Source organism: Mustelus asterias, chromosome 3, assembly GCF_964213995.1.
Source record: "Mustelus asterias chromosome 3, sMusAst1.hap1.1, whole genome shotgun sequence".
Taxonomy (NCBI): Eukaryota; Metazoa; Chordata; class Chondrichthyes; order Carcharhiniformes; family Triakidae; genus Mustelus; species Mustelus asterias.
In genome coordinates, this window is record NC_135803.1 from 95,315,393 (window position 1) to 95,341,349 (window position 25,957).

General features: G+C 43.7%; 1 protein-coding gene across 6 annotated transcripts in view; it reads right to left on the bottom strand.

Annotated features, from left to right (window-relative positions):
* dnah1 (dynein, axonemal, heavy chain 1) overlaps positions 1-25,957 on the bottom strand; it is a 510,234-nt gene that overhangs the window by 267,852 nt on the left and 216,425 nt on the right. For all 6 annotated transcript variants that reach the window (XM_078209369.1, XM_078209371.1, XM_078209370.1 and 3 more), the window contains 5 exons: positions 23,350-23,490; positions 16,761-16,924; positions 10,650-10,763; positions 4,465-4,653; positions 843-948 (listed from right to left, as the gene is read on the bottom strand). In XM_078209369.1, the coding sequence (XP_078065495.1) occupies positions 843-948; positions 4,465-4,653; positions 10,650-10,763; positions 16,761-16,924; positions 23,350-23,490 (714 nt within the window). The remainder of the gene's footprint in view (positions 1-842; positions 949-4,464; positions 4,654-10,649; positions 10,764-16,760; positions 16,925-23,349; positions 23,491-25,957) is intronic.

Below are 25,957 nucleotides of genomic sequence, written 5' to 3' on the forward strand. Positions count from 1 at the left end.
TGACTTAAAGGGCTGCCAGAAGCTCTGAACTTACCTCTTCAGAAGCTGGAGTGCCCGAAACAGACCTTTGCCGAGCAGGTCTGTTTCGCGCTGAATCTGGATGGGCGAACACAATGGTAAAGGGGGAAATGCAGATAAGTTTGGGTGTCCAGCTCATTAAGTCAATTTGAATGCATGCAAAGGAATTTAAATTGACGTTGCACCCGTTTCAGGCACAGTGCCAATCGCGGCCATTTTTGGGCCTTGGTAAAGTGGGAATCTACGTGGACACGGGTGCGGATCGTGCTATTCGCCTCACGCCCGACTTTACCAAGTTTTCACGCCCGAAAATGGGCACAACGCAATGGCAAAATCGGGCCCTTGGTCTTAGAACATGGTTTCATAAAATGCATTTGGCACCCAATTTATTAGGTCTCTTTGGGTAGGAATTCACTTTTTCAATTTTGAATCCTTTCAGTTTGTCCATATTTAATATTTTTCAAAAACATTTTATTTGTCTTCATTCTTATATTACAAATGTAATGTATTTTAAGTGGTTTGGCAATAAAATGTATAACAAAAACATTTTAAAAAAACGCTCAACTCTTCTTTTTCTGTCACTTGAATTGAAATTAGCATAAGCGTAGAATAATATTGGGTGAGTTGGATAATTTCATACATTCATTTTAGTACTGGATTACGTTTAGACACTTTCGTTCCATTATCTATTATCCTCTACCCCTGCCTGAATATTACAATTGTTCTTGGTTTTTGTCCATACCACCAAGGTAGACCAACAAGTCTTGAGAAAGAGGCTGTTCTGAATAAATAGTAAATATATCGAGGAATAAGTCAAAACTCACCCTTTGTTGTTGGGCTTTCTGAATTGTTGTGATCTGTTGTGCCACCACTGACAAAACTTCAATATCAATCCGATTAAACTCATCAAAGCAAGCCCAGGCTCCTGAACTGTAAAATCACCACAAGAAACTATTAGCTGGAAGATACTAATTTATTAAGAATGTCGTAAATTGGCGAACTAGAATGCAAAGAACGGTTGTTAAAGTTGAAGTTCATTTATTAATCATAGTAAGGCTTACATTATTGCAATGAAGTTACTGTGAAATTCCCCTAGTCGCCACCTTCCAGCACCTATTCAGGTCAATACACTTAACCAGCATGCCTTTTGAACTGTGGGAGGAAACCGGAACATCCGGAGGAAACCGACGCAGACACGGGGAGAATGTGCAAACTCCGCACAGACAGTGACCCAAGCCGGGAATCGAACCCAGGTCCCTGGCGCTGTGAGGCAGCAGTGCTAACCACTGTGTCACCATGCGCCCCTAAAATGTAAGTTGAGATATAGACACAGTATGAGATTTCACATTCAGACATATCCAAAGGGGGAGATAGAAATAGATTTAAGCACTGTAAATGCAAATAGGTGGATGCAATTCTACAGACAGTGAGTGAGATAAATGGACAAGAATGTGGTTAAAACTGATTGAAACACCAATAACAAGTATTTGGGATGAAGGCAGCAGGTATCAGCAGTAGATTAGTTGGTAGCACACTTGCCTTTAAGTCAGAAAATTGTGGGTTTTAGGCCCACCCCAGAGACTTGAGCACAAAACCTAGGCTGACATTATAGTACAATACTGAAGGATTGTTGCATGGGATTGTTTTTTGGAGGTGTGATATTAAACTGAAGTCCTGTCAATCCTCTCAAGTGAACCTCTGAGTGAAGAAAATCCTCCTCATTTCAGTTTTAAATGTCCACTCATTATGCCGAGACTGTGTCCTGTGGTTTTAGAATCCCAGCCAGGGAAACATCCTTCCCATTTATACCCTGTCACATCCCACAAGAATGTTGCTGATCTTCAATAAGATCAGCTCCCAATCTTATAAACTCTACAGAATATAGGCCTAGCGTCCTCAATCTCCCCTCATAAGACAATCTTGCGATCCTAGGGGTTAGTCTCGTGAACCTTCACTGCACACCCTCTGGGCCAGTGTACCCCTCTTCAGGTAATGAGACCAAAACTTTACACAGTCCTTCGGGTGGGGTCTCACCAAGGTCCTATCCAATTACAATTCTTTACTCTAATACTCCCAATACCTTTTTAATAAACCATTTGCCTTCCAAATTGTTTTCTGTACCTGCATGTTAACCTATTGTAATTCCCTGATCAATATTTCCCAATGTTTCGCCATTTAAAAATATTCTGCTTTACTATTTTTCCTACCAAAGTGGATGACTACACATTTCCCTACATTATATTCCATCTGTCACATTCTCGCTCTCTCTGCTAACCTGTTTAAACCCTTTGGCAGCCTTTTTACATCCTTCTCACAGCTTACCTTTTCACCTAATTTTGTATCATCAGCATACTTACACACATTACACATCTCTTCATCTAAGTCACTGATATAGAATATAAATAGCTGTGGTCTATTTGAGGCCCATGAAGCACCGATCCATGTGGTACCCCATTAGTTGCCAAAAATGACCCATTTATTCATAACCTCTGCTTTCTGTCTGATAACTAATACTTGATTCATGCTGATATAGTGTCCCCAGTCATGTGATTCCTAACTTTTTGCAGTAAATTCTCATGTGGTACCTCATCAAATGCTTTCTGGAAATCCAAATACATTACATCCAATGATTTCTCTGTATCCACCCTGCTGGTTACAACCTCAAAAAAATCTAAAAGATTTGGCAAATAAGATTTCATGTATCGGGGGTTGACTCTGCTTAGTTATTTTATGAATTTTCAAGTGCCCTGTTCTCACTAGCAACAGGTTCCAACATTTTTCCACTCGGCTAATTGACCTATAATTCCCTGTTTTTTTTATCTCTCGCTCTCCTGTCTTGAGTAGCAGGGTTAAGTTGGCTACCTTCCAATCCACAGGAACTATTCTAGACCATAGAGAATTTTGAAGATCAAAACCGAAACATCTCGATCTCTGTAGCCACCTCTCCTAAAACCCTTAGGTGTAGGCCGTCAGGTCCAGATTTGTCAGTTTTTAGTTACATTAATTTCTATAGTACTATTTCTTTACTAATACTAATTTTCTTAAGTTTCTCATCCTAGCCAGATCGTGGTTCCTCCATACTTCGAGACTGTTTCATGAAGACAGACAAAGTATATTTTTTAAATGTCTCTGTACGGAAGTCTTTTGGCATAGTAGTAGAGTCACTACTTTTGGGCTAGAAGCTCCACAGGTCTTGTTAGCCCTTGGAAAGAGCATTCATGATGTGGTACAATGGGCTGATAATCAGCCTGGGAATCCTTCCACCACCTGCCACTATTCCCCGAAGAAAAAATAGAAGTGTGAAGATACGTTAACAACGACTGTAATTTTCTTAAACACCATTACAAATTCCCCTGTCTCTGTCTCAAAGTGATCTATATTTACTTTCATTAATCTGTTTGTTTTTATAATCGAAGTTTTTATAATATGTTTTTATGGACGGAATCTTCCAGTCCCGCCCGCAGACAGAATTGTGCCAAGCAGGGGTACTTAATTTGGCAAGAGACTAAAAATCTGTTTCCCAATGGTGAGATAAACTGTGAAATTTGTTCTTCCAATTTTCAGGGGAGGTTAAAGCTGGGTCAAGTTTCTCCATTTGCATATATTAACATGCTTATTAATATGCCACCCGCTGAAATTAAGTTCACTATCCAAATTAAGTTCCCTGCCAGTGAGAATTTAAAGCATTCAGTTCTACAACTGTAAATAGGTGGTGAGAATCTGGTGAGCTTGACTGCTTCCACGGCTTTGAGGTGAGTAGATGCTGCTTTTGCTTTCTTGGGGGCCGCTAGCAAAAACTGTGCCAAGGCTAAGCAGGGAAGTTGGGGAAGCAGTGTCTGGGGGACGATGTCCTTCACTTGGAAGGGGTGAGGTAGGGATGCCATGTTTAGATGGAAGCCAGGCAAAGGGCTTAGCTTAGCTTGCTAGCTTTGAGATGGAGGGAAAGCTGTAAAGGACATGTTTACAAAATCACTTCAATTTGTTCACAGATCCATTTAAGTGTTGATGATGCAGGCTGCAGGCAGCCCACCTTGGTAATGGCTCTCATCCAGATGAGAGGAAGGAGGGTCCATCACAAGTTGGCGCAGGGCCAGGAAAAGCAAGGACCTGAGCAGCAGGATCTCTATAAAGTCAAAACACTGGTGATCATGATCTACTGCAATGGCAGGCATTGATCCAATGACCATGGGTGTATCGGGTGATGGTTTTAATCGAGAAATGAATGAAAGGAAATGCCAGAAGCACCTTCATATGTCCTGGGCTCTGGTTGCTCACATCTGCCAACTTCTTCAGTAGTAGCTGCGACTGCAAGGATTCTGGAGTTGTAATGTGGAGCTTCTTCCCTGCATTGAGGGAATGGCTGAACTTTAAATATGGAAAAGGCTTCCATGGTGAATAGCATGGGAACACAAGTATCCTACACCATGGATTATTATCATCTCATACCTGGCCAAACCTTTAAGGAATTTGCCCATTGCTAAGAAATCCAGCTGGTCAGAGCAGTTGAAAACGACAGTCTGTATTGCAAGGGCTTTACCCAAGTCTTTGGTAGTTTCAGTTTTCCCTGTGCCAGCAGGTCCAGCAGGTGCGCCACCAAATTTAAGGTGCAAAGCACCAGTTAATGTGAGGTAGCACCTAGAAACAGGAAGAAGTGTTTCAAAATCCATTATAATATATACAGTGGAAAAAAAGATTTAAATGTTGATTTTGTGAAGTTAAAAGATAACTAGTAAATGAGAAGTAAAACTTAAAGTTTATTTATTAGTGTCACAAGTAGGCTTACATTAACACAGCAATGAAGTTACTGTGAAACTCCACTAGTATATTTCATTTACATCTAAGTCTTATATGAGATGAGTTATTTGAAAAACTGAGCTTTATTGAAATTGTGCTTCAAGATAACTCACATACCTTTGACCGCAATGAAGTGATATTTTCATTCACTACACTAAATCATTTTTCAGGTTGAAGAGATGAAATGGAAGAAATTCAACTCAGGGCCACCCAATTTTTCAGGGAAAAACTTGATTAATTTTCTGGCGCACCCAAAGTCAAAGGCAACATGCAAGGTGTCACCTGTGATAAATTTCTTAGATAAGCAAACTGTGTTTCTACATTAGCTGTAGGACCTGGATTATGAAATTCAGGTACTACTGGACAGAGCAAACGTCATAAACACTCTGCCTAGTCATACCAAGCAGATAGTAGTCTAAACAGTGATCCTCAAAAGAGATCAGCGAAAACTTACTCAAAGCAGAAGTACTCAGGCTCACAGGAAAATCCAAGAAAACTGTTAGCCTGTTCAAGGCCCTTCTTGGAATTGCCACCTTCCTCACTGAGCGAACCTGCTTCCTGCTCAATTTGGGAGCCAACTAATTTCCCACCCTCCCCAATAGGTGAGCTATAGAGGGGCATCGGTTAGTCACTCCTAAGGATATTTATATTGTACAATTTTTCTACAATTAGGCATTACAGTACTTTGAATGGAGGAGTATTATGGAGAAAAATGCCACTTGTCAATCTTCATAAAAATCTTAAATAAATGTTATATTTTTTCTCAGTAATAAAATTTTGCGTTATCCAAAGTAAACATTGATAGAAAATTCAAAAAATAAAAATGATATTTCACAAACAATTGAATAAAAATTGTCAGTTAAGTTGCATTTTGTGTTCTTAAGCCCCTTCAATAACATTTTGAATTGAATTGCAAAAAAGCCTGGGGTTGGACGTGATTTTTTTGTTCAGTGTTGGGGAATTTTCTTGCTAAATGCAGATTGTGCCATTTAAACAGGTATATTGTACCGAATTTCCCAGCACGCATATGTTAAAACGATAAACTGTTCTTTCGTTTCTGGTAGTTCGGGAATTTATTTTTGAAAAGATAGAGGAAAACTTTATTCGGGTAGTCTCCATCAGAGAGGGTTAAAATCATCCCCAAACAGAAAGACAAAGTGAGGGAGGGAGAAAGTCAGTCTTTCTTCCTTCTAATTTGATGTTTTAAAACTATGAATTGAATTTTGAAGCATAGTATAGTAACATAGTTGAGGGAAATCAAATATAATAACAGATCAGAGGGCGAGTAATTTGAATTAGGTTAGTGAGATGAACTCTGGTTTCTCAGTGTTGCTTTGGAATACAGAGTTGTGAATCAGGCAGAGAAGTTGACAGCGAGTTAAAGACGAGATAAATGGCAGCTGAGCAACAGACAGTGGGTAGTTCAAGAGAGAAGAGGAAGGAATAGCATTGGGATTGAACAACAGATATGTTGGGATGAAAGAATGGTACAAACTGCGACATAGGGAGATAAAAGTGAGAGAATGGAGTAGGTATATGTGTTAGGGAAAGGGATAGGAAAAGAGCTACTAGCACCATGATTTCCCTTCAACTTCCATGAAAGAGTTGCTGACAGTCAATCTTTCACTACCTCACCACCACACCAAGTTACCCACCAAGTTACCCATCATCACTCACCTGAAAGAAAACATAGAGAAGGAGAAGAAAGACAGGAAGGAAAGCACAAATATCAAAGATGGAGAAAAAGAAATGAAGAGTATAGGACAAAAGAGGAAAAGAAGAAGTGACAGAAAAAGAAAAGGCAATGTGAAAACAACAAATACAAGTAGAAGAGCTAGAAAATACAATACCCCTCCACCAACATCATAGAAACAAGTCACAAAAACAGAAAATGCTGGAAAATCTCAGCAAGTCTGACAACATCTATGTAGAGAGAATAAAGCCAACGTTTTGAATTTGCATGACTCTTTGTCAGAGCTCTGACGAAAGGTCATCCAGGCTCTAAACATTGGCTCTATTCCCTCTCCACAGATGCTGTCAGACCTGCTGAGAATTTCCAGCATTTTCTGTTTTTGTTTCAGATTCTAGCATCTGCAGTATTTTTGCTTTTATCCACGGGAACAAGTTATCCCATCATGTCTCATTGTTATTTTTGAACATTGCTGTATGAAAATCATCTGACACATTTCCTATATTACTACATTGGCTAAATAGTAGTGATTTACAGGCAATTAAGACCTTTCCATTCTGCAGATGCTGGAAATCTGAAATAAAAACAGAAAATGCTGGAAAAACTCAGCTGGAGAGAGAAACAGGGCTAATATTTCAAGTCCTGAAGAAGAGTCATATGGGCTTGAAATGTTTACTCTGTTTCTCTCTTCACAAATGCTGTCATGGGGGCAGGGTAGGGGAGGAGAGTGGTCAGAAAAGGTATTCCTGTTCCTGACCCACTAACAGTGCTGGAAAGTCTTGTGTGCTGCATCGGGTATCCCATCGCTTTCAGATACCCGTTTCCCAAGCCCAGGAATCCTAAGCCATAGGTGTTGTATGCAAAAGTCTGTTAAAATCTTAAATACACAGCCTTACTAGCAGAGTTAGTTGCTGACCCACCTCATCAACCTGCCCCTGTTAAACTGGAAGTAGGCTTATTCACGGCAGAATGGAGTCAGTTTTCATCTTAAGCCCACCACGCCACCACCCTTATTTCTCTCCTAACCATCCTGGGGATTAAAATTCTCCCCATGAGGTGAATTTTACTGTCTCTCTGTCACGGGAATCAGAGGGGGTGAGGGTTGGACAATGGAAAGGTCCATTGACCTCGGGCGGGATTTTCCAGTTTTCGGGCGAGTGCAGCCAGAAAATCCCTCCCCATGTTTCCCATCAGCAGCACTCTTTATTGTGAACCAAGGAACAGGTTGCTCCCGCAGCTTACAATCAAATAGTCTTCACCTCGGGACACCTTCACCATGTTTCTATTTATAAAACTAATGATTCTGCATGCTCTTTAACGGCATTATTAACTTGTTGTAACACTTCCTAAGATTTCTGTACGTTAACTCCCTTGTCTTTCTGTTCCAGCACCTTGCATAATATTGTACCACTTAGTTCATATCCAAGATGGCACCGGAGTGTGGCGACTTCTTGCAAGCTGAGCCCAGCATACCTTCTAATTCTATCTTTTACTCTTGTTCTATGCTTCTAAAACTTCATTCTAACTCTTTTAAACTTTTTCTCTACACCCTAACTATGATTGTAACACTACATTCTGCACTCTCTCGTTTCCTTCTCTATGAACGGTATGTTTTGTTTGTGTAGCGCGCAAGAAACAATACTTTTCACTGTATGTTAATACATGTGACAATAATAAATCAAATCACTGCCACTGTTTAAAAAAGGAGGTAGACAAAAGGCGGGTAACTATAGGCCGGTTAGCTTAACTTCTGTAGTAGCGAAAATGCTTGAATCTATCATCAAGGAGGAAATAGCGAGACATCTGGATATAAATTGTCCCATTAGTAAGACGCAGCATGGGTTCATGAAAGGAAGGTCATGTTTGACTAATTTGGTGGAATTCTTTGAGAGCATTACATGTGCAGTAGACAATGGGGAATCTGTGGATGTGGTGTATCTGGGTTTCCAGAAGGCATTTGACAAGGTGCTGCACCAAAGACTGCTACATAAGATAAAGGTGCACGGTGTTACGGGTAATGTATTAGCATGGATAGAGGATTGGTTAACTAACAGAAAGCAAAGACTGGGGGTAAATGGGTGTTTTTCTGGTTCGCAATCAGTGACTAGTGGTGTGCGTCAGGGATCAGTGTTGGGACCGCAATTGTTTATGATTTACATAGATGATTTGGAGTTGGGGACCAAGTGTAGTGTGTCAAAATTCGCAGATGACACTAAGATGAGTGGCAGAGCAAAGTGTGCAGAGGACGCTGAAAGTCTGCAAAGGGATATAGATAGTCTAAGTGAGTGGGCGAGGGTCTGGCAGATGGAGGACAATGTTGGTAAATGTGAGGTCATCCATTTTGGTAGGAATAACAACAAAATGGACTATTATTTAAATGATAAAAAATTGCAGCATGCTGCTGTGCAGAGGGACCTGGGTGTCCTTGTGCAGGAATCTCAAGGAGTTGGTTTGCAGGTGTGGCAGATAATTAAGAAGGCAAATGAAATTTTGTCCTTTTTTGCTTGAGGGGTGGAGTTTAAAAACAGTGAGGTTATGTTGCAACTGTATAAGGTGCTGATGAGGCCACACCTGGAGTACTGTGTACAGTTTTGGTCTCCTTACTTGAGAAAGGATATACTGGCACTGGAGGGGGTGCAGAGGAGATTCACTAGGTTGATTCCGGAGTTGAGAGGGTTGGCTTATGAGGTGAGACTGAATAGACTGGGGCTATATTCATTGGAATTCAGAAGAATGGGGGGAGATCTTATAGAAACATATAAGATTATGAAGAGAATAGATAAGATAGAAGCAGGGGAGTTGTTTCCACTGGCGGGTGAAACTAGATCTAGGGGGCATAGCCTCAAAATAAGGGGAAGCAGATTTAGGACTGAGTTGAGGAGGAACTTCTTCACACAAAGGGTTGTGAATCTGTGGAATTCCCTGCCCAGTGAAGCAGTTGAGGCTACCCCATTGAATGTTTTTAAGGCAAGGGTAGATAAATTTTTGAACAGTAAAGGAATTAAGGGTTATGGTGAGCAGGCGAGTAAGTGGAGCCGAGTCCACAAAGGTCAGCCATGATCTTATTGAATGGCGGAGCAGGCTCGAGGGGCCAGATGGTTACACCTGCTCCTAGTTCTTATATTCTTATTTATGTTCTTAAGACAAAACATGAGAACAAGATACAGACTGGAACTAAGGGTTAAAAATACAAAGTGGAAGATAAAATTCATGGTCTTAAGTTGTTGAGCTCAATGTTGAGTCCAGAAGGTTTCAAAGTGCCTAATCAGAAGATCAGGTGCTGTTCTTCATCTTTCATCTCACTGGAACATTGCAAGGAATTGAGGCAAAAGATTATACAATAAATGGGAGGATACTGAAAGGTGTAGAGAAAGTGAGAGACCTTGGAGTGAAAGTCCACAGATCTCTCAAGGTAGCAGGACAGGCTGATAAGGTGGTTAAGAAGGCAAGTGGCCACAAGCTTAAGTACTATACACAGTTCTGGTCACCTCATTACAGAAAGGAAGTAATTGTATTAGAGAGGGTACAGAGAGATTTACAAGAAGTTGCCAGGACTGGAAAATGCAACTATGATGAAAGATTGGATCAGGCATGGTTGTTCACCTTGGAACAGAGGAGGTTGAGGGAAGATTTGATTGAGATGTACATAATTGTGAGGGACAGGATAGAGTGAATAGGAAAGGCCTATTTATTTTAGCAGAGAAGTCAGTGAGTAGGGGACATAGATTTGAAATGATTGATAGAAAGGTTAGAGGGGAGATAAGAAAAAGAATTTTCACCCAGAGAGTTGTGGAGGTTTTGAACTCACTGTTTGATGGCTGCATGCTACAGCAGACAAGGAAGTGGCTCACTCACTACCACTTTGTCATGATCTATTTTGAAAAGGCACTGCAGACACTAAAGGCTAGAAATTTAATTGTTTAAGTTCACATGTAAACACATGATAAATTCTTACTACAATCCTGTCTGTACTTTTGCTCCTTGGGTATTAACCCACAATTCACCAGTCAGACTTTGTCACTTTAACAATTTATAGAAATAATAACATAGATTGAATACATAAAATATTTAAATGCTTAAACATTCCACCATCAAGAAAAATTATTACCAAAATGCGACAATGTAAAAGTGAAAAGATCAATTTTACCTGTCTGTGAGTGGGGTGATGACCAGGCGACCGGTGTTTCCCAAGTATTCATATCCATAGAGAAATTCAGCATTCACTGCACACACACGGAGGTCATTCCGTGCCCAATAGTATCTGAAAGACAATTTTCCGCGCTTCAATACTAATGTTACAAAGACATAGGGCCCGATTTTACCATTGCGTGCGCCCGTTTTCGGGCACGAAAACTTGGTAAAGTCGGGCGTGAGGCGATTAGCATGATCCGCGCCCACCTCCATGCAGATGCCCACTTTACCAAGGCCCGAAAACGGCCGCAATCCAAACCGCGCCTGAAATGGGCGCAACAGCGATTTAAATGCATTTGCATGCATTTAAATTGAATTAATGGACTGCTCACCCAACTTTACCTGCATTTCCCCCTTCAGCATCGCGCTCGCCCATCAAGATTCGGCACGAAACCGACATGCTCGGCAAAGGTCTGTTTTGGGTGCTCCAGCTTCTGAATAGGTAAGTTCAGAGCTTCCAGCGGTTCTCTGAGGTGGAGGGGGGGGGGAGGGAGAGAGAGAGAGAGAGAGAGAAGAGGCGGGCCAGATCATTCTCTGGTGAGGGGGTGGGGGGAAAGGAGGAGGAGGGCCAGATTGCTCTCTGGTGGGGAGCGGGGGAGGAGGGAGGCCCGATCGTTCTGTGGTGGAGGGAGGCCAGATGGATCTCTGGTGGGGAGGCATGGGGGGTCGGTCCGCTGTCACTCCGCGGGCGATCAGTGGGGGGGGGGGGGGGGGGTCGCGATCGGTCTGGGTAGCGGGGGGGGGGGGGGGGGGGGGTGGGTTGGTGGATAAGGGAGACAGTTATGTTGTGGGGGTGGGGCGATGTCTGTGGGGGCCATCGCTCCTGCTTTTCGCTCCCGGGCTGCTTTATCCGCTTTTTGCGGCCTGGGAGTGATATGACAGGGGCGCGTTTTTCAAACTTTTTTCCTCACTGCGCATGCGCAGTTGAAGGCTCCGATCAGAGCTGCAGCATTTTGGGTGTGAAAGCCCCGCCCACAGTGCGATTCAGACTGGCGATTTTTTTTTTCAGGCTAAGTGCGTATGGAGGCGCCTGAGAACATTTTCCAAGTCGGATCTGAATTGCACCCAGATTCAGCACTTAGAATCAAAATGGTAAAATCGGGCCCATACATAGCATAATCCATTTACTTATTCAACCCAGTTTTAATGGTCACCTGAGATTCAGAAATCAACTGAATGGGCATTCAGAGCTGTTGGGACTTTCCCACATACAAAACCACTCCACTCCTGATGAGAAGAAGTTATTATACTGAAATATCACATAGGTCAGTGATGATTATCATCTCCTGAATCAGGTACCCCCACCCCAAGGGATGAAGCACCAGGATAAGGAGGTGCAAGGTACAGAGAGGGCTGAGAGGCACACATCTTTAAGATAAAGAATAGTTCTGAAATGGGAGGAATCAGATAGTTGGGGGAATGGAGAATGAGAGGCAGAAAAAGATGTGTTTCAAATGTATGTCTGTAAATGCGCACAGCATGGTAAATTAGGTTGATGAGATGCAGGTATAAATAGCCACATGGGATTATGATATAGTGGCATTGACCAAGAACTGGCTCAAACAAAGGGAGGAATGGGTACTCAATATTCCTGGTTACAATGTATTCATAGAATATCGGGTGTGAAGAAAAGGAAGGTGTGTGGTAGTCTTGAGCAGAGATACTCGCCGGAATTTTACTGTCCCGCCCTCCACAGGAATTGGAGTGGGCACGGGGCAGACAATGGGAAGGTCGGGACCTCGGGCGGGATTTTACGGTTTCGGGATGAACACAGCCATAAAGTCCCACCCAGTGTTACAGTTCTACAAAGGAATGATCTACATGAGGGCACAGAGGTAGAATCTATTTACTTATAATTAAGGAACAGAGAGACTATTGTATTTCTGTATGTATGCGATAAGCTACCAAATACAGGGAAAGAAATAAAGGTGCAAATTTGCCAGAAGATGCAAGAACTTTAGAGAAGTAAAAAGGGAAGCTTTGATTATTCTAATATAGACAAGGAAAATAATCATATAAAGGGCAAAGAAAGACAGGAATTCCTGAAATGTGTACAAGAAAACATTCCTGATCAGGACACCCTAGTGCCCTGATCAGTGTGTCTCTAGCTCAATGAAGAAGGAAAATCATTTGTGGATTTATAGGTAAATAAAGCGTGTTTTAATTGTGGAGCATTTGGAATACAGCGATCACAGAATCACTGTGAGTGACACAGTGGTCAGCACTGCTGCCTCACAGCACCAGGGACCCAGGTTCAATTCCAGCCTCGGGTCACTGACTGTGTGGAGTTTACACTTTCTCACTGTGTGTGTTTCCTCCGGGTGCTCCGGTTTCCTCCCACAGTCCAAAGATGTCCAGGTTAGGTAGATTGGCTATGCTAAATCGACCCTAGTATCAGGGGGATTAGTAGGGTAAATTTGTGGGGTTGTGGTTGGTGTAGACATGATGGGCCGAAAGGCCTCATTCTGCACTGTAGGTATTCTATGGTTAGATTTAGAATATTAATTGGAAAATAAAAATTTTGAATGAAATGTGAAAATAATGGCGGCGATTCTCCCAGCCGACTCCCAGGCAACTCAAGCTGAGGCCATATAGTGGGCTCCCTGCTGGGCGCCACGGTCTCTGCGAGTATCCAGCTGCCAGATTTCCAGCGCCGTCGGCTCTGTGCCAGAAATCAGCGTGGAGTTGCATAAATTATTTAAATGGAGATTTCAATGTGATTAGCGGGCCCGGGACTGAAGATTCTGGGCCCGCTAGAGTCTCCCCGCCGCCAGGAGTGTTTCACTCCAGTGAGGTTTACAACAGCTCCCCACTTGAGGGGAGGTCAGGGGTAAGAGGGGTGTCCCTTGGGCATTGCCAGCTTGGCAGTGCCAGCCTGGCCTCCTGGCACTGCCCAATGGGTAATGTGACAATGCCCGAGTGGGCACCTTGGCACTGCCCACCAGACATGGGCAGTGCCAAGGGGGTGGGACCAGAGGGGTGGGGATTATAGGAGCCCCACCCTCAAATTAATTTGAGGACCATCATAGCCATAGTGAGGAAGGGGAGTTTTGTGCCCACGCTGTCTCGTAACAGTTTTAAAATATATTGGGTGGGATTCTCCAAAAAAAATTCTAAGTGTCAAATTTATGTAGAAACTGGAGTAAATCCTCTGTTTTTTTCAGTGGGACTTTCAAAATGAATCTCCCCCACATTGTGCACTGCAGAGAGAACTACCGTGAATCATAGAATCATAGAATCCTACAGTGCAGAAAGAGGCCATTCGGCCCATCGAGTCTGCACCAACCACAATCCCACCCAGGCCCTATCCACATATCCCTACATATTTACCCACTAACCCCTCTAACCTACGCATCCCGGGAATATTATTGAAAATCCAGGGGTGGGGCTATTTCCACTGGAGAGGCTGGCAGCATAGCGCTGAGCGGGCCACTGCATAAGCGCTAAGCGGACCACTGCACATGTGCCAATCTGTCAGCGTCGAGATTGGCACATGCGCAGTAGCACGCACTGCCGGCATCCCGATCGCTGGCCAGCTCGATTGCTGGCCAGACCCGTGACCCCTGCATCACTGGCTGTGTGACACCCCTCCCCCCATCACCCTGACCTATCCGGGCCAGGCTCGACCTTCCCTCTGTCCCCAATGCAGTCCCAATCTCACCCCAAGCTCTGCCCCACCCGCTGCCCTGACCTCCCCCGCAAATCCCGACACCCCCCCCGCAGCCTCTCCCAGTCCCCTCCCCCACCCCCTCGCAGCCTTGACCCACCCCACAGCAGGTTGACCCACCCCCCCATACCCCACTCACCGCGATGGCCAACCGCGATTGCTGGCCTCCCTCCCTCTGTCACCACCAAGTACAGAGTGGAAGCAGGCCCCCGCACCCCCACCGATCACCCCACCCAGAGGCCCTATCCCTATAGGCCCCACCACCCTCTGGTCCCATCCTTTGGCACTGCCCATGTCTGGTGGGCAGTGCCAAGGTGCCCCCTTAGGCATTGCCACGTTACCCCCTTGGGCAGTTCCAAGAGGCCAGGCTGGCAAGCGGATGATGCAAAGATATGTAGAGGGACAGGTAGTGTTGACTTGGGCAGGCTGAGAAAGTGGGCAAAAAAGTGGTCGATGAAATACAATGTGGGAAAGTGTGAGGTTATGCACTTTGATAGGAAGAGAGGCGTAGACTATTTTCTAAATGGGGAATTGCTTTGGAAATCAGAAGAACAAAAGGATTTGGGAGTCCTGATTTAGGACTCTCTTCAAGTTAACATGCAGGTTCAGTTGGCAGTTAGGAAGGCAAATTCAATGTTAGTATTCATTCCTAGAGGGCTAGAATACAAGAGCATGGATGCACAGCTGAGGCTGTATAAGGCTCTGGTCAGACCCCATTTGAAATATTGTGAGCAGTTTTGGGCTCCATACCTAAGGAAGGATGTGCTGGCCTTGGAGGAGGTCCACAAAAGGTTCACAGAATGATCCCAGGAATGAAGGGTTTGTCATATGAGGAGAGGTTGAGAAATCTCAGTCTATATTCGATGGAGTTTAGAAGGATGAGGAGGGATCTCATTGAAACTTACAGAGTGGGAGAGACTAGAACTCCAGGGCACAACCTCAGAGTGAAGGGACGCTCCTTTAAAACTGAGATGAGGAAGAATTTCTTCAGCCAGAGAGTGGTGAATCTGTGGAACTCATTGCCACAGAGGGCTGTGGAGGCCAGGTCATTGAGTGTCTTTAAGACAGAGATAGATAGGTTCTTTATCAATAAGGAGACCAAGGGTTACAGGGAGAAGGCAGGAAAATGGGGATGAGAATCATATCAGCTTTGATGGAATGGCAAAGCAGACTTGATGAACCGAATGGCGTAATTCTGCTTCTATATCTTATGGTCCTATGGGAACTGGCATATGGCATAATAAAACAATTACTCAGAATCTGAATAAATCAGTATAAAGGATAACTGGTGTCCAGTTTAAGGGTTTTATGTTATCCATCTGGTGCTTGATCCTGTGATCTGACTTACTATCTACCATTTCAGAAAATCAGCTAAGATCAAAGCAAAATACTGCAGATGCTGAAATCTGAAACAAAAACAGAAAATGCTGGAAAATCTCAGCAGGTCTGGCTGCATCAGTGGAAATCTAGAATAGTGCCAATATTTCAAGTCTAGATGGCAATAAGGAGAGCTGGAATGGAGAAGTGGAAAAATGGAAGTGAGAAAGAAGGATGATAAAATGGATGAATGAAATGAAATGAAATAAAGTAAATAGAAATGGGGTGAAGGTGGAGGACAGAGTCCATGCTCTCAAGTTGTTGAACTCAATGTTCAGTCCAGAAGGCAGTAAAGTGCCCAATCGGAAGATGAGGTGCTGTTCCTCCAGTTTGCGTTGGGGTTTGCTGGAACATTGCAAAAGGCCAAGGACGGACATATGGACAGGAGAGCAGGGTGGTGTGTTGAAGTGCCAAGTGACAGGAAGCGACTGGAGCAGAACCTAGAGGAACAGGGCCTCACTGAGTTCAACAATTTGAGAGCATGAACTCTCTCCTCCACCTTCACCTAATTTCCATTTACATCCATTTTATCATCCCTAAGACAGTCCCTTAAGCAACTGTACCCCTGTTCTGCCATTCACGCATTCTGATCATTTAATAAACCTTTTAGCACCTTATCAGCCTTCTGTATCCCCCTTTGTCCCATTCCATCCTCCCCCTCCCCCCCCCCCCCCCCATAGTATAAATCTCTGCTGATTCTCTTTGCTCTCAGCTCTGATGAAAGGTCATCTAGACTTGAAACGATGGCTCTCATTCTCTCCCCACAGATGCTGTCAGACATGCTGAGATTTTCCAGTATTTTCTTTTTTTGTTTCAGAAAATCACCTATTGTCTACTAATACTTAATTTACAAAGACAATCAAATGAGTTTCTCGGCCAAAGGCTTTGACCATTGTATTGTGTAATTTCACATCAATTTGGGAAAGTAGGTGAAAGTATCACCACCAGTAAACCATTTGCTTTCTGTTACCTTGATATAATGAGGTCTCTGTTGCATATCATGCAAATCTTTCTGGCCTTTACCTGAGTTGACTAATCCATTCAAAGTCATTCACGCTTTGAACATTTTCATCCAGCAGGTTAGCCACAACGTCTTTAGCATGTACTTCAATTACAATCAGTGCTGATAATATTGTTCTCTGCATTCTTGTCAGTTTCCCTCTCACGAGGCCAACCAAATTATTCAGCTATTTAAGAAAAATAAAATTAGAAGTCATCGGACAGAAACTTTGAGTTAGTTAACATTCATTATTGAAGTCGTATATGGAATGTGTGAGGAAGAACCAATACTTAAGATAAATATTCAAAAGGACATACTATTTTAAAAATGTTAACAAAATTAAAAGTAAAAAAGTTACCAGGCCCATATGGTACATATTCCAAAATACTTGAAAGATGTTGGGAGGGAGATGGTGGAGGCACAACTATCGTTTTCTGAAAATCTTGAGAAGCAGGTATTGTGCCAAAGTACAACAGTGAATTAAAAATTTGCTCAAGGGAGGGAAATAGACACAAGGAAAGAAAATTTGTTTAATAAAATCAAGGTACTGCGAATGCTGGAGATCTGAAACTAAAACAAAGTGCTGGAAAAACGCAGCGGGTCTGGGAGCATCTGTGGAGAATTAACATTTAAAACACAACATGACTCTTCTTTTAAACTTGGAGACCTTGGAGTCCTTGTGCATTAGTCACTGAAAGTAAGCACGCAGGTACTGCAGGCAGTAAAGAAGGCCTTTATAAGGGGAGGATTTGAGGATAGGGATAGGGATGTTTTGCATCAATTGAAAAGAGTGTTGGTGAGGCCACACCTGGAGTATTGTGTGCAGTTTTAGTGTCCTTATCTGAGGAAGGATGTCCTTGCTATATAGGGACTACAGCGAAGGTTTACCAGGCTGATTCCTGGGATGGCAGGTCTGTCATATGAGGAGAGACCAAGTCGGTTAAGATTATATTCACTGGAGTTTAGAAGAGTGAGAGGGGATCTCATAGAAACTTATAAAATTCTAACAAAGTTGGATAAGGTAGATTCAGAAAAAATGTTCCCAATAGTGTGGGAGTTCAGAACTAGGGGTCATAGTTTGAGGATAAGGGGTAAAACTTTTAGGACTGAGGTGAGGAGAAATTTCTTCACGCAGAGGGTGGCGAGTGTGTGGAATTCACTACCACCGAATGTAGTTGAGATGTCTGATATCAAAAAGAAATTAAACATAGCTCTTGGGGCTGAAGGGATCAAGGGATATGGGAGGAAGGGGGGATCAGGATATTGAATTTGATGATCAGTCATAATTAAGATGAATGGCGGAGCAGGCTCGAAGGGCCAAATGGTCTATTCCTGCTTCTAGTTTCTATGTTTCTATGTAACTGTAATTATGTTTGTCAGCCTGATCTGAATTGTGGGCTTCTGATGAAATATGTGGGGGTTGATTCTCCCATCCCACTACACGCTTTTGTAGCACAGTGGGCCGGGAGACTCTAGTGGAGGCTGTTTCGCGGGCTCCCCGCTGGACCCAAGGCTTCCATGCATTTCCCAGCGCCAGACGTCCGGCACAATCAGCTCCAGGCCGGAAATTGGCGCGGAGCTACATAATACACGTAGATGATCATTTAAAAATATTTGAAAGTAATTAGTGGGCCCGGGACTGAAGTCTCCAGAGTCGCTAGCCTCTCCCCGCCACCCCAGCAGGAGTAGTTCACTCCAGCGGGGTTTAGTATAGTCCCCCACTTGCAGGGAGCTGGCTGCCTGACTCTGCTGGAGTGAAAGGGGGGCAATCGAGGTGCCGGGGATGCCCTCTGGGCATTGCCAATTTGGCAATGCCAGCCTGGAATCCCTGGCACTGCCCAAGGGGCAATGTGCCAATGCTCAGGGGGCATCTTAGCACTGCTCACGGGGCATCAGGCAATGCCAAGGGGTGGGGCCTAATGGGGGCAGGACCTAATGGGGGCAGGGAGTCCCGCTGCCACTCTGCACTCATGATCGCGATCATAGGGAGGGAGGCCAGCAATCGGGGCTGGCTATCGGGGTTCAGGTGGGGACAGCCTGCTGGGAAGGTTGGGGGCGGTCAGAGCTGCATAGGGGGCGAGGGGGGTCGCACTCTGGCAGACAGGAGCCACTGTGCATGCGCTGATCTTGGCACTGATAGATCAGCGCATGCGGGGTGGCCCACTCAGCGCTATGCTGCCAACCTCTCCAGTGTGACTAAGCCCCGCCCACTGTTTTTTGAACTGATTCACACTGAGGCACCCCGCAGTGCACAGAATATGGGAGATTCATTTTGAAACTTCCGCTGAAAAACCCAGCATGATTTACTCCAGTTTTTCCACAAATTCGACACTTAAAATTATTTTGGGACAATTGCCCCTCTGAATGCCCAGAAAAGCATAAACTAATTAGAGAGATTATTTTAACTGAATTGTGAATTCTCACTCAATGAGTTAGGTTAATAATAGTAAAAGCTTCATGTTTGCGATTGTTCAGAGGCTGCTTGATCATGCAACTTACCCATAGTGAAGCAGCACCTTTAGCACTATTTAAGTAGATTGCTATTTAGGCCACAGCTGACATGTGTCTACGGGGGCTAAAATTATTTTTTTTTGCAGAAAAAATAAGTTGCCATGATTCAGTATGTATCTCTTCTACTCTGTTTTATTTTCCACAGGCAAGGAGAAAAACAAGTTAATTTTTTAAAAGTCCATAACTATACCAGATTTCTCATCACACTGCACCTCTGTCAGCCTGAAACAAGGGACGTAATGTTCCCCCAGAAATTCTAAGGGTGGAACTTTACGAGATTTTTTCTAAGTGTTGGACAGGCGTGAAACTGGGAGAGTTCCAGATCCATTTTTTGGACGCATTTTCAGGCCCAACACTGTGCACTCTGTCTTTAAAAATTTGGACAAGTCCGTTTCTGGCCAGAGAGGCTTTTTGGCGGGGCTTAACCTGCCTGATAGCCTATAGAGAGAAGTATTGCGCATGTGCAGACCTCTGATGCTGCACATGCACATTAACAGTAGCAAGAGTCTGACAGACAAAGAGAGAGAGCTGTCAGGCCCCTGCTACTGCAGGCAACCTCAACTAGCACCTCCCGCCCCCGCAATTACAAGGCCTGCGGCTGGAGATGCAGCCCCCGCCGCCTCCCCACCGCCCAGACCGAGCGCAGACCCACTCTGATCGTAGCTCCGCTGCCCTCCCCCACCGATCACATACAGAGTAGCAGCAGGCCCCCTCCCCCTGCAGGATCCACCCTCATTGGCCCCTCTCTCACAGACCCCACCCCCATTGGGCTGTCCATCCACAGGCCCCACACACTCACGGGCCCTGCCCCCGGCATTGCCCCCACAGGCCCTGCCCATACACAGGCCCCGCCCCAGCACTGCCTCTCACAGGCCCCGTCCCCTGGCACTGCTCAGTGGGCATTGCCCAGATGCCCAGTGGACATTGCCCAGGGACCAGGCTGACATTGCTAAGGTGCCAGGCTGGCACTACCAGTCTGGCACTGCCCAAGGGGCAACCCTGCCTTGCCCTCTGCCTCCCCGGGGGGGGGCCTCAATGGCCTCCAGTTCCACTGGCGAGGCCAACACAACTGTGAGCTCGGCGATTGAGCGCCAGGGTCGCTAAAGACATGGAAATCAACATTTAAATAAATTTCAACAAATTAACCAGCCTCTCACCCATTTCCGGCGAGAGGCTGACCGCACCGGAAATCCGGGAGTCGTAAAATCGCGCCAGTTGCGAAAACGGACGCCATTTGCGCTAGCCGCTTTACACCCAATTTTACGGCATCTTCCCGCCGCAAAATGGCTGTAAAGTGGCGGTAAAATTCTGCTCTAAGTGTCAAAAGAGTCTGAAAACCAGAGAGATTCACTCCAGGTTTTTCAGTGAGCTACCACATACAATTTTCCCACACTGTCATTTTTCAGGCAGTAGGGAGTTTCATGGTGGTTGGGGATCATACCGAAACTCTCCAGTTTTCAGACTTTGTGATGCTTAGAATTAAGACACTTATAAATCTACACAGTATATGGGAATTCTGTCAACCCCCCCCTCCCTCCCCATGGACATTTCCCACAGACCTCCCCCGCAGACCCTCCCATAGCCACCCCCGATGCCAATCCCCCCCCCCCCCCCCCCCCAACAAACCCCCTCCCCAATTGCTGGCCTCCCGATCAGCAGCCTCGACCCCCGACTGACGGCCCCACCACAAGCCCCCCCCCCCCCTCTCCCAATGTAGAGTTACCTGGTGGGCAGTGCCAGGGTGCGTGGAAGGCTTTACCACCTCTCCCCCCACGCCCCGACCACCCAGGGGGCCTCAATAGCCTCCAGTCCCACCGGCAAGTCCATCATGTCTGGTTCCTGTTCTGGGGACCAGCTGTGATCCTTGTTGGTGGGAATCTTCATTGGCAAGGTCGGAAATCTAAGTGACCTCAGATAATAGCTTCCAGAGCTTGCATAACAGATGTAAATGACATTATGAATATTTGAATCAGGGCGTGAAGCTGATCACATTATAAAAAGTGGCCCTGGAAGATTGTGACCTGCCAGATACCGGGTGTGAATTCAATTTTTTGGGTCCCGTTGAAATTTCCCGCCCCACTATACTATTCAACCAGCACAGCGGGCGGTAAAATCATGCCCAGGATCTATCATCACACACTGCCTGCAATGAATCTGTGATAAGGTCCATTATCAAACACTACCTGCAGTCAGTCCTGAATGAAATAAATGGAATGGATTCAAAACAGTTCTAGCAGTACAAGGCTGAGTATCCACGAGGTGCTATGGGCAATCGGCAGCAACAGAATTCTGTTCCATCACAATCTGCAAAATCAGACCTAACACTATTGTCAAAGGAGGGGACCAGTCCAGGTGTAATGAGGAATGTGGGATTGCATGCCAACAACAGCACCAGGCATACTTAAAAATAAAGTGCCAACCTGGTAAACCTATGACACAGGATCACAGACATACTAAACAGCAGAAGCAACATTCTACAGTCAGAGCTAAGCAATCCCACAACCAACAGATCTGCAGTCCTGCCTTACCCAATAATGAATGGTGGTCGACAAATAGACTAATAACAAGAGGAGGGAGTTCAACAAGTATTTCCCTCCTTAATGATAGTAGAGCCTAGTATTTCAGTGCAAAAATCAAGGGTTAAACATTTGCAACCACCTTCAGTCAAACATCCCAAATGGATAATACATCTCAACCTCGTCCTGAGGTCTCCACCATCACACATGCCAATCTTCAGCCAATTTGATTTACTCCATGTAATATCAAGAAACAGCTGAGTACTATGGATTCTGACAACATCTCAGATGTAATGCTGAAGACCTGTGGTCCAGAACTAGCTGTACCTCTAGACATGTTGTTCTAGTACAACTACAACAATGCATCTACTTGACAGAGTGAAAAAATTCCCAGGTATGTCCTATCCACAAAAAGCAAGACAAATTCAATCCAGCCAATTAGCACTCTATCAGACTGCTTAATTGTCAGCAAAGTGATGGATGCGGTCATTGACAGTGCTATCAAGTGGCACATGCCGATAACCTGCTCACCCAATTACTCAGTTTTGGGTTTCAGCAGGACTACTGAGCTCCAGATCTCAGCTTGGTACAAAGAGACAAATGAGCTACCTCAGGGTATTGTCTGAGGTCCTAGGTCCAACTATCTTCAGCTGTTTCATTAATGAAACTCCCTCCATCATAAGGTCAGAATTGGAGATGTTCGCTGATGATTGCATAGTGTTCAGTACAATTCGCAACTCCTCCAACATTGAAGCAGACTGTGCCCAAATGCAGCAAGACTTGGGGCAAATTCAAACTTGGGCTGTGGCAAATTTCCGAGGCTCCTTCAACAGAATCTTCCACCTTCTAAACCCATGATCTCTATCACCTAAATGAACAAGGGAAGCCGGTGCACGAGAACACTGATGTCTGTAAATTCTCCTCCAAGTCACTTAACATTCTGAATTGGAAATGTATAATCATTTTTTTACTGTTGCTGGGATGAAATCCTGGAACTCTCTCTCTAACAGAACTGGGGATGTACCCAAACCTCATGGACTGCAGTGGTTCAAGAAAGCATTTCACCAATACCTTCTTAAGGACAACTAGGAATGGGCAACAAATATGGTCTTGTCAGTGATGACCACATCCCACAAAGGGATTTTTCATCATTGCTCTGATTGACCTCCTCATGCACTCTGTTTAGTTAGAAGGTAGGTGCACTGGATTAACAGGACAAGGACAAACATCAGGGTATAAGTTTCAAGTATTACTTGTGTTCAGGTTAATACAAGACATGTGAGCAAATTAATTCACAAAAAGACTAAATGTGATGTGCTGTTCAATACCAATCTAACATTTGTCCCTGTTTATTGTTATCAGTTATTTGGACAATATCTTGTGTTAATATTTATACTAAATGTATCTTCATTATTAAAAGTATTTCAGTCAATTACTATGAAATTGTGCTCAGTACACATTATATCTATACAAGAGATATAACAATCTTGTCTATTTTATATATAATCCCATATACCACACATCATTCATTCCATAGTATCCACCAGTGTTCTGTATTTTAACTAACAGTTGGTGCCATACAAACCTGACTGCTAAGCTTTGGGAACAGTCTGCTTCCCAGATCTCCAATCTGGAGTGCTTCAGATACCTCCATGGTCCAGAAGGTCTGGCAGCCTGCAATAACCACCTGTCCAGGCCAGATCAGGACCCATTCTGTACGAATGGTCTACATAAAACAGCATAGCATTAATGTAAACATGGAGTTCATCATTAATAATAATCATCAGACAGTCTCAACTGCCAGAATGAAAAGCTGATTCAGCACTTAAAAAGACCTCTGAATTTAACAATTCTGCAAATATTACTTCAGTAAGCAAACGGTCAATCTACAGGACAGGTTCCATAGGGAGATTGCAGAAGCAGATAGTAAATACGAACTAGAAAAGTTTTTTTTAAGAGAATAATATTTTGGAAGATAGTACATGAGTATTTTGAGTCATAACATATGGTACTTGTATCTTAGTTAGGAGAAACGGGTGACTTTGGACTCTTGGTTCCAAAGTTCTCTATCATTGGGTGTTTCTCCATTTCATGTCTGGGTCTGTTGTGGGCTAATTGATCGAGATTGATTGTTATGATTTAGAAGAAGACAAACTAGATGGACTGTGGTCATTTGATGTCTGGATATTCCTATTTTTGTACACTCCTAAATGATTCTGCTTTTAATGATGAAATTTAAAATTATTTCTAATTGAAAATAAACAGTTGTGGACATGACTTTACCTTAATGATGCTTTGATTTGCAAATGAAGAATATAGAAAAATACAGGAAAGGTCAGTGGAATGTTGAGCAGGATGTTTGAGGGACCATGAGATGTGGCAGTTAGCAATTCCATTATGTAATGGCCAGTGCAAAATACACTTTACGGGGCAGTCAAAGACAGCCTTCTGAAAGTTAAAAGTTTTATTTTTAAAAATTTATTTATTAGTGTCACAAGTAGGCTTAGTCCAGAGACATAACCACGACATTACCATTCCCAGTGGCTAGATTTTCACAGTAACTTCATTACAATGTAAGCCTACTTTTGACACTAATAAATAACCTTTAAACCTTAAAACTTATAGATAGTGGACGTCTAAAGTCAGTATCCTCTGGATTATTAATCCAGTCATGATGTGGACATGCCGGCGTTGGACTGGGGTAAATACAGTAAGAGTTTTAACAACACCAGGTTACTCAGATCTGAGAGCAGATTTCCACTCCATCTGACGAAGGAGCAGCGCTCCAAAAGCTAATGGTATTTGCTACCAAATAAACCTGTTGGACTTTAACCTGGTGTTGTTAAAACTCTTACTGTTATTAATCCAGTGACATTACTGCTGCACTAACATCCCTTATAACCTACATAAATAAGCTTGAACTAATCAAGTTTAAGTTTATTTATTATTGTCACAAGTAGGCTTACATTAAGACTGCAATTAAGTTACTGTGAAAATCCCCTAGTCACCACACTCCTATGCCTGTTTGTGTACACTGAGGGAAAATTTAGTATGGACAATGTACCTAACCAGCACTGTGGAAGGAAACTGGAGCACCCGGAGGAAACCCAAGCAGACATGGGGAGGACGTGCAGACTCTGCACAGACAGTGACCCAAGCCGGGAATTGAACCCAGGTCCTGTGGTGCTGAAAGGCAGCAATGCTAACCACTGTGCCACCATGTTTATTTAGTCATCTGTAGTAACAGAACATTCTGCTATTGCCAGGTGTAGGATCAAACCTCCCGGTGAAGAGCCAATCCATCTTGACTTTTGAAGATGGTTTAATTTGAGTATTATTCAAGGTTGTAATTTTAACTTCAGTCTACTACTTCAGTCATTAGGCTGCCCATCATATTATACAATATTATCTATTGTTATAAAGTGGAGGTTGATCCCCCCTCTGAGAACTAACACCGAAACACCCAATGAGGAGTACCTCACCTTATAATCTGTATAAAGTGCATATGAAGTGGTATGACCTGCGCTTCTGCAACTTCTGGTGGTTAAATACAAAATAAATCCCTGACACTTACTCTGAAATCAACATGTAACAATTTACTTAACAGTGAACAAATTAACTAAACTATTAACAAACCCAATAAATCCCTTCTAACTATTAACTATTTCCAAATAAAACAAAATTCTAATGGAATGCTGTTCAAACAAATACAATTACCACTCATTAACAAAAATAGAATTTAGTCATAAATAAAATTCATAAATAGAATTTAGGTTTTGTGTCTTCCGGAATATTCTGGGCTTTTGCTGTTGATTCTTCTGTCTGGAACTTCTTTCTTCTTTGGTACCTTTGCTATCTAGATGGTGTTTCCTTTAAGATATAGATGAAGCTATGAGAGCCAACAATTCTCTCTCCCTTGAAGGTTGAGAGCTGCGAGCTGTTATCTCTGGCAGGTGGCAGTTGCTCTCTCTTTTTGTCCCACTGTCCCCTTCTTTTATACCCATGATGATATTTTAACATTTCCCACAATAGCATTGGTCCTAGGTTGTCAAAACCATCAGATTTAAATTTAATAGGTTCTTAGTGTCTAAGTGTTTGATTTAAATTGATTGGCTAAATTCAAAGGCCTGTTGTCTTGGTAAGAACTGCTGCTCGGCCTTTCAATACAAATGTTCAGTTTGGGGCTCCCTATG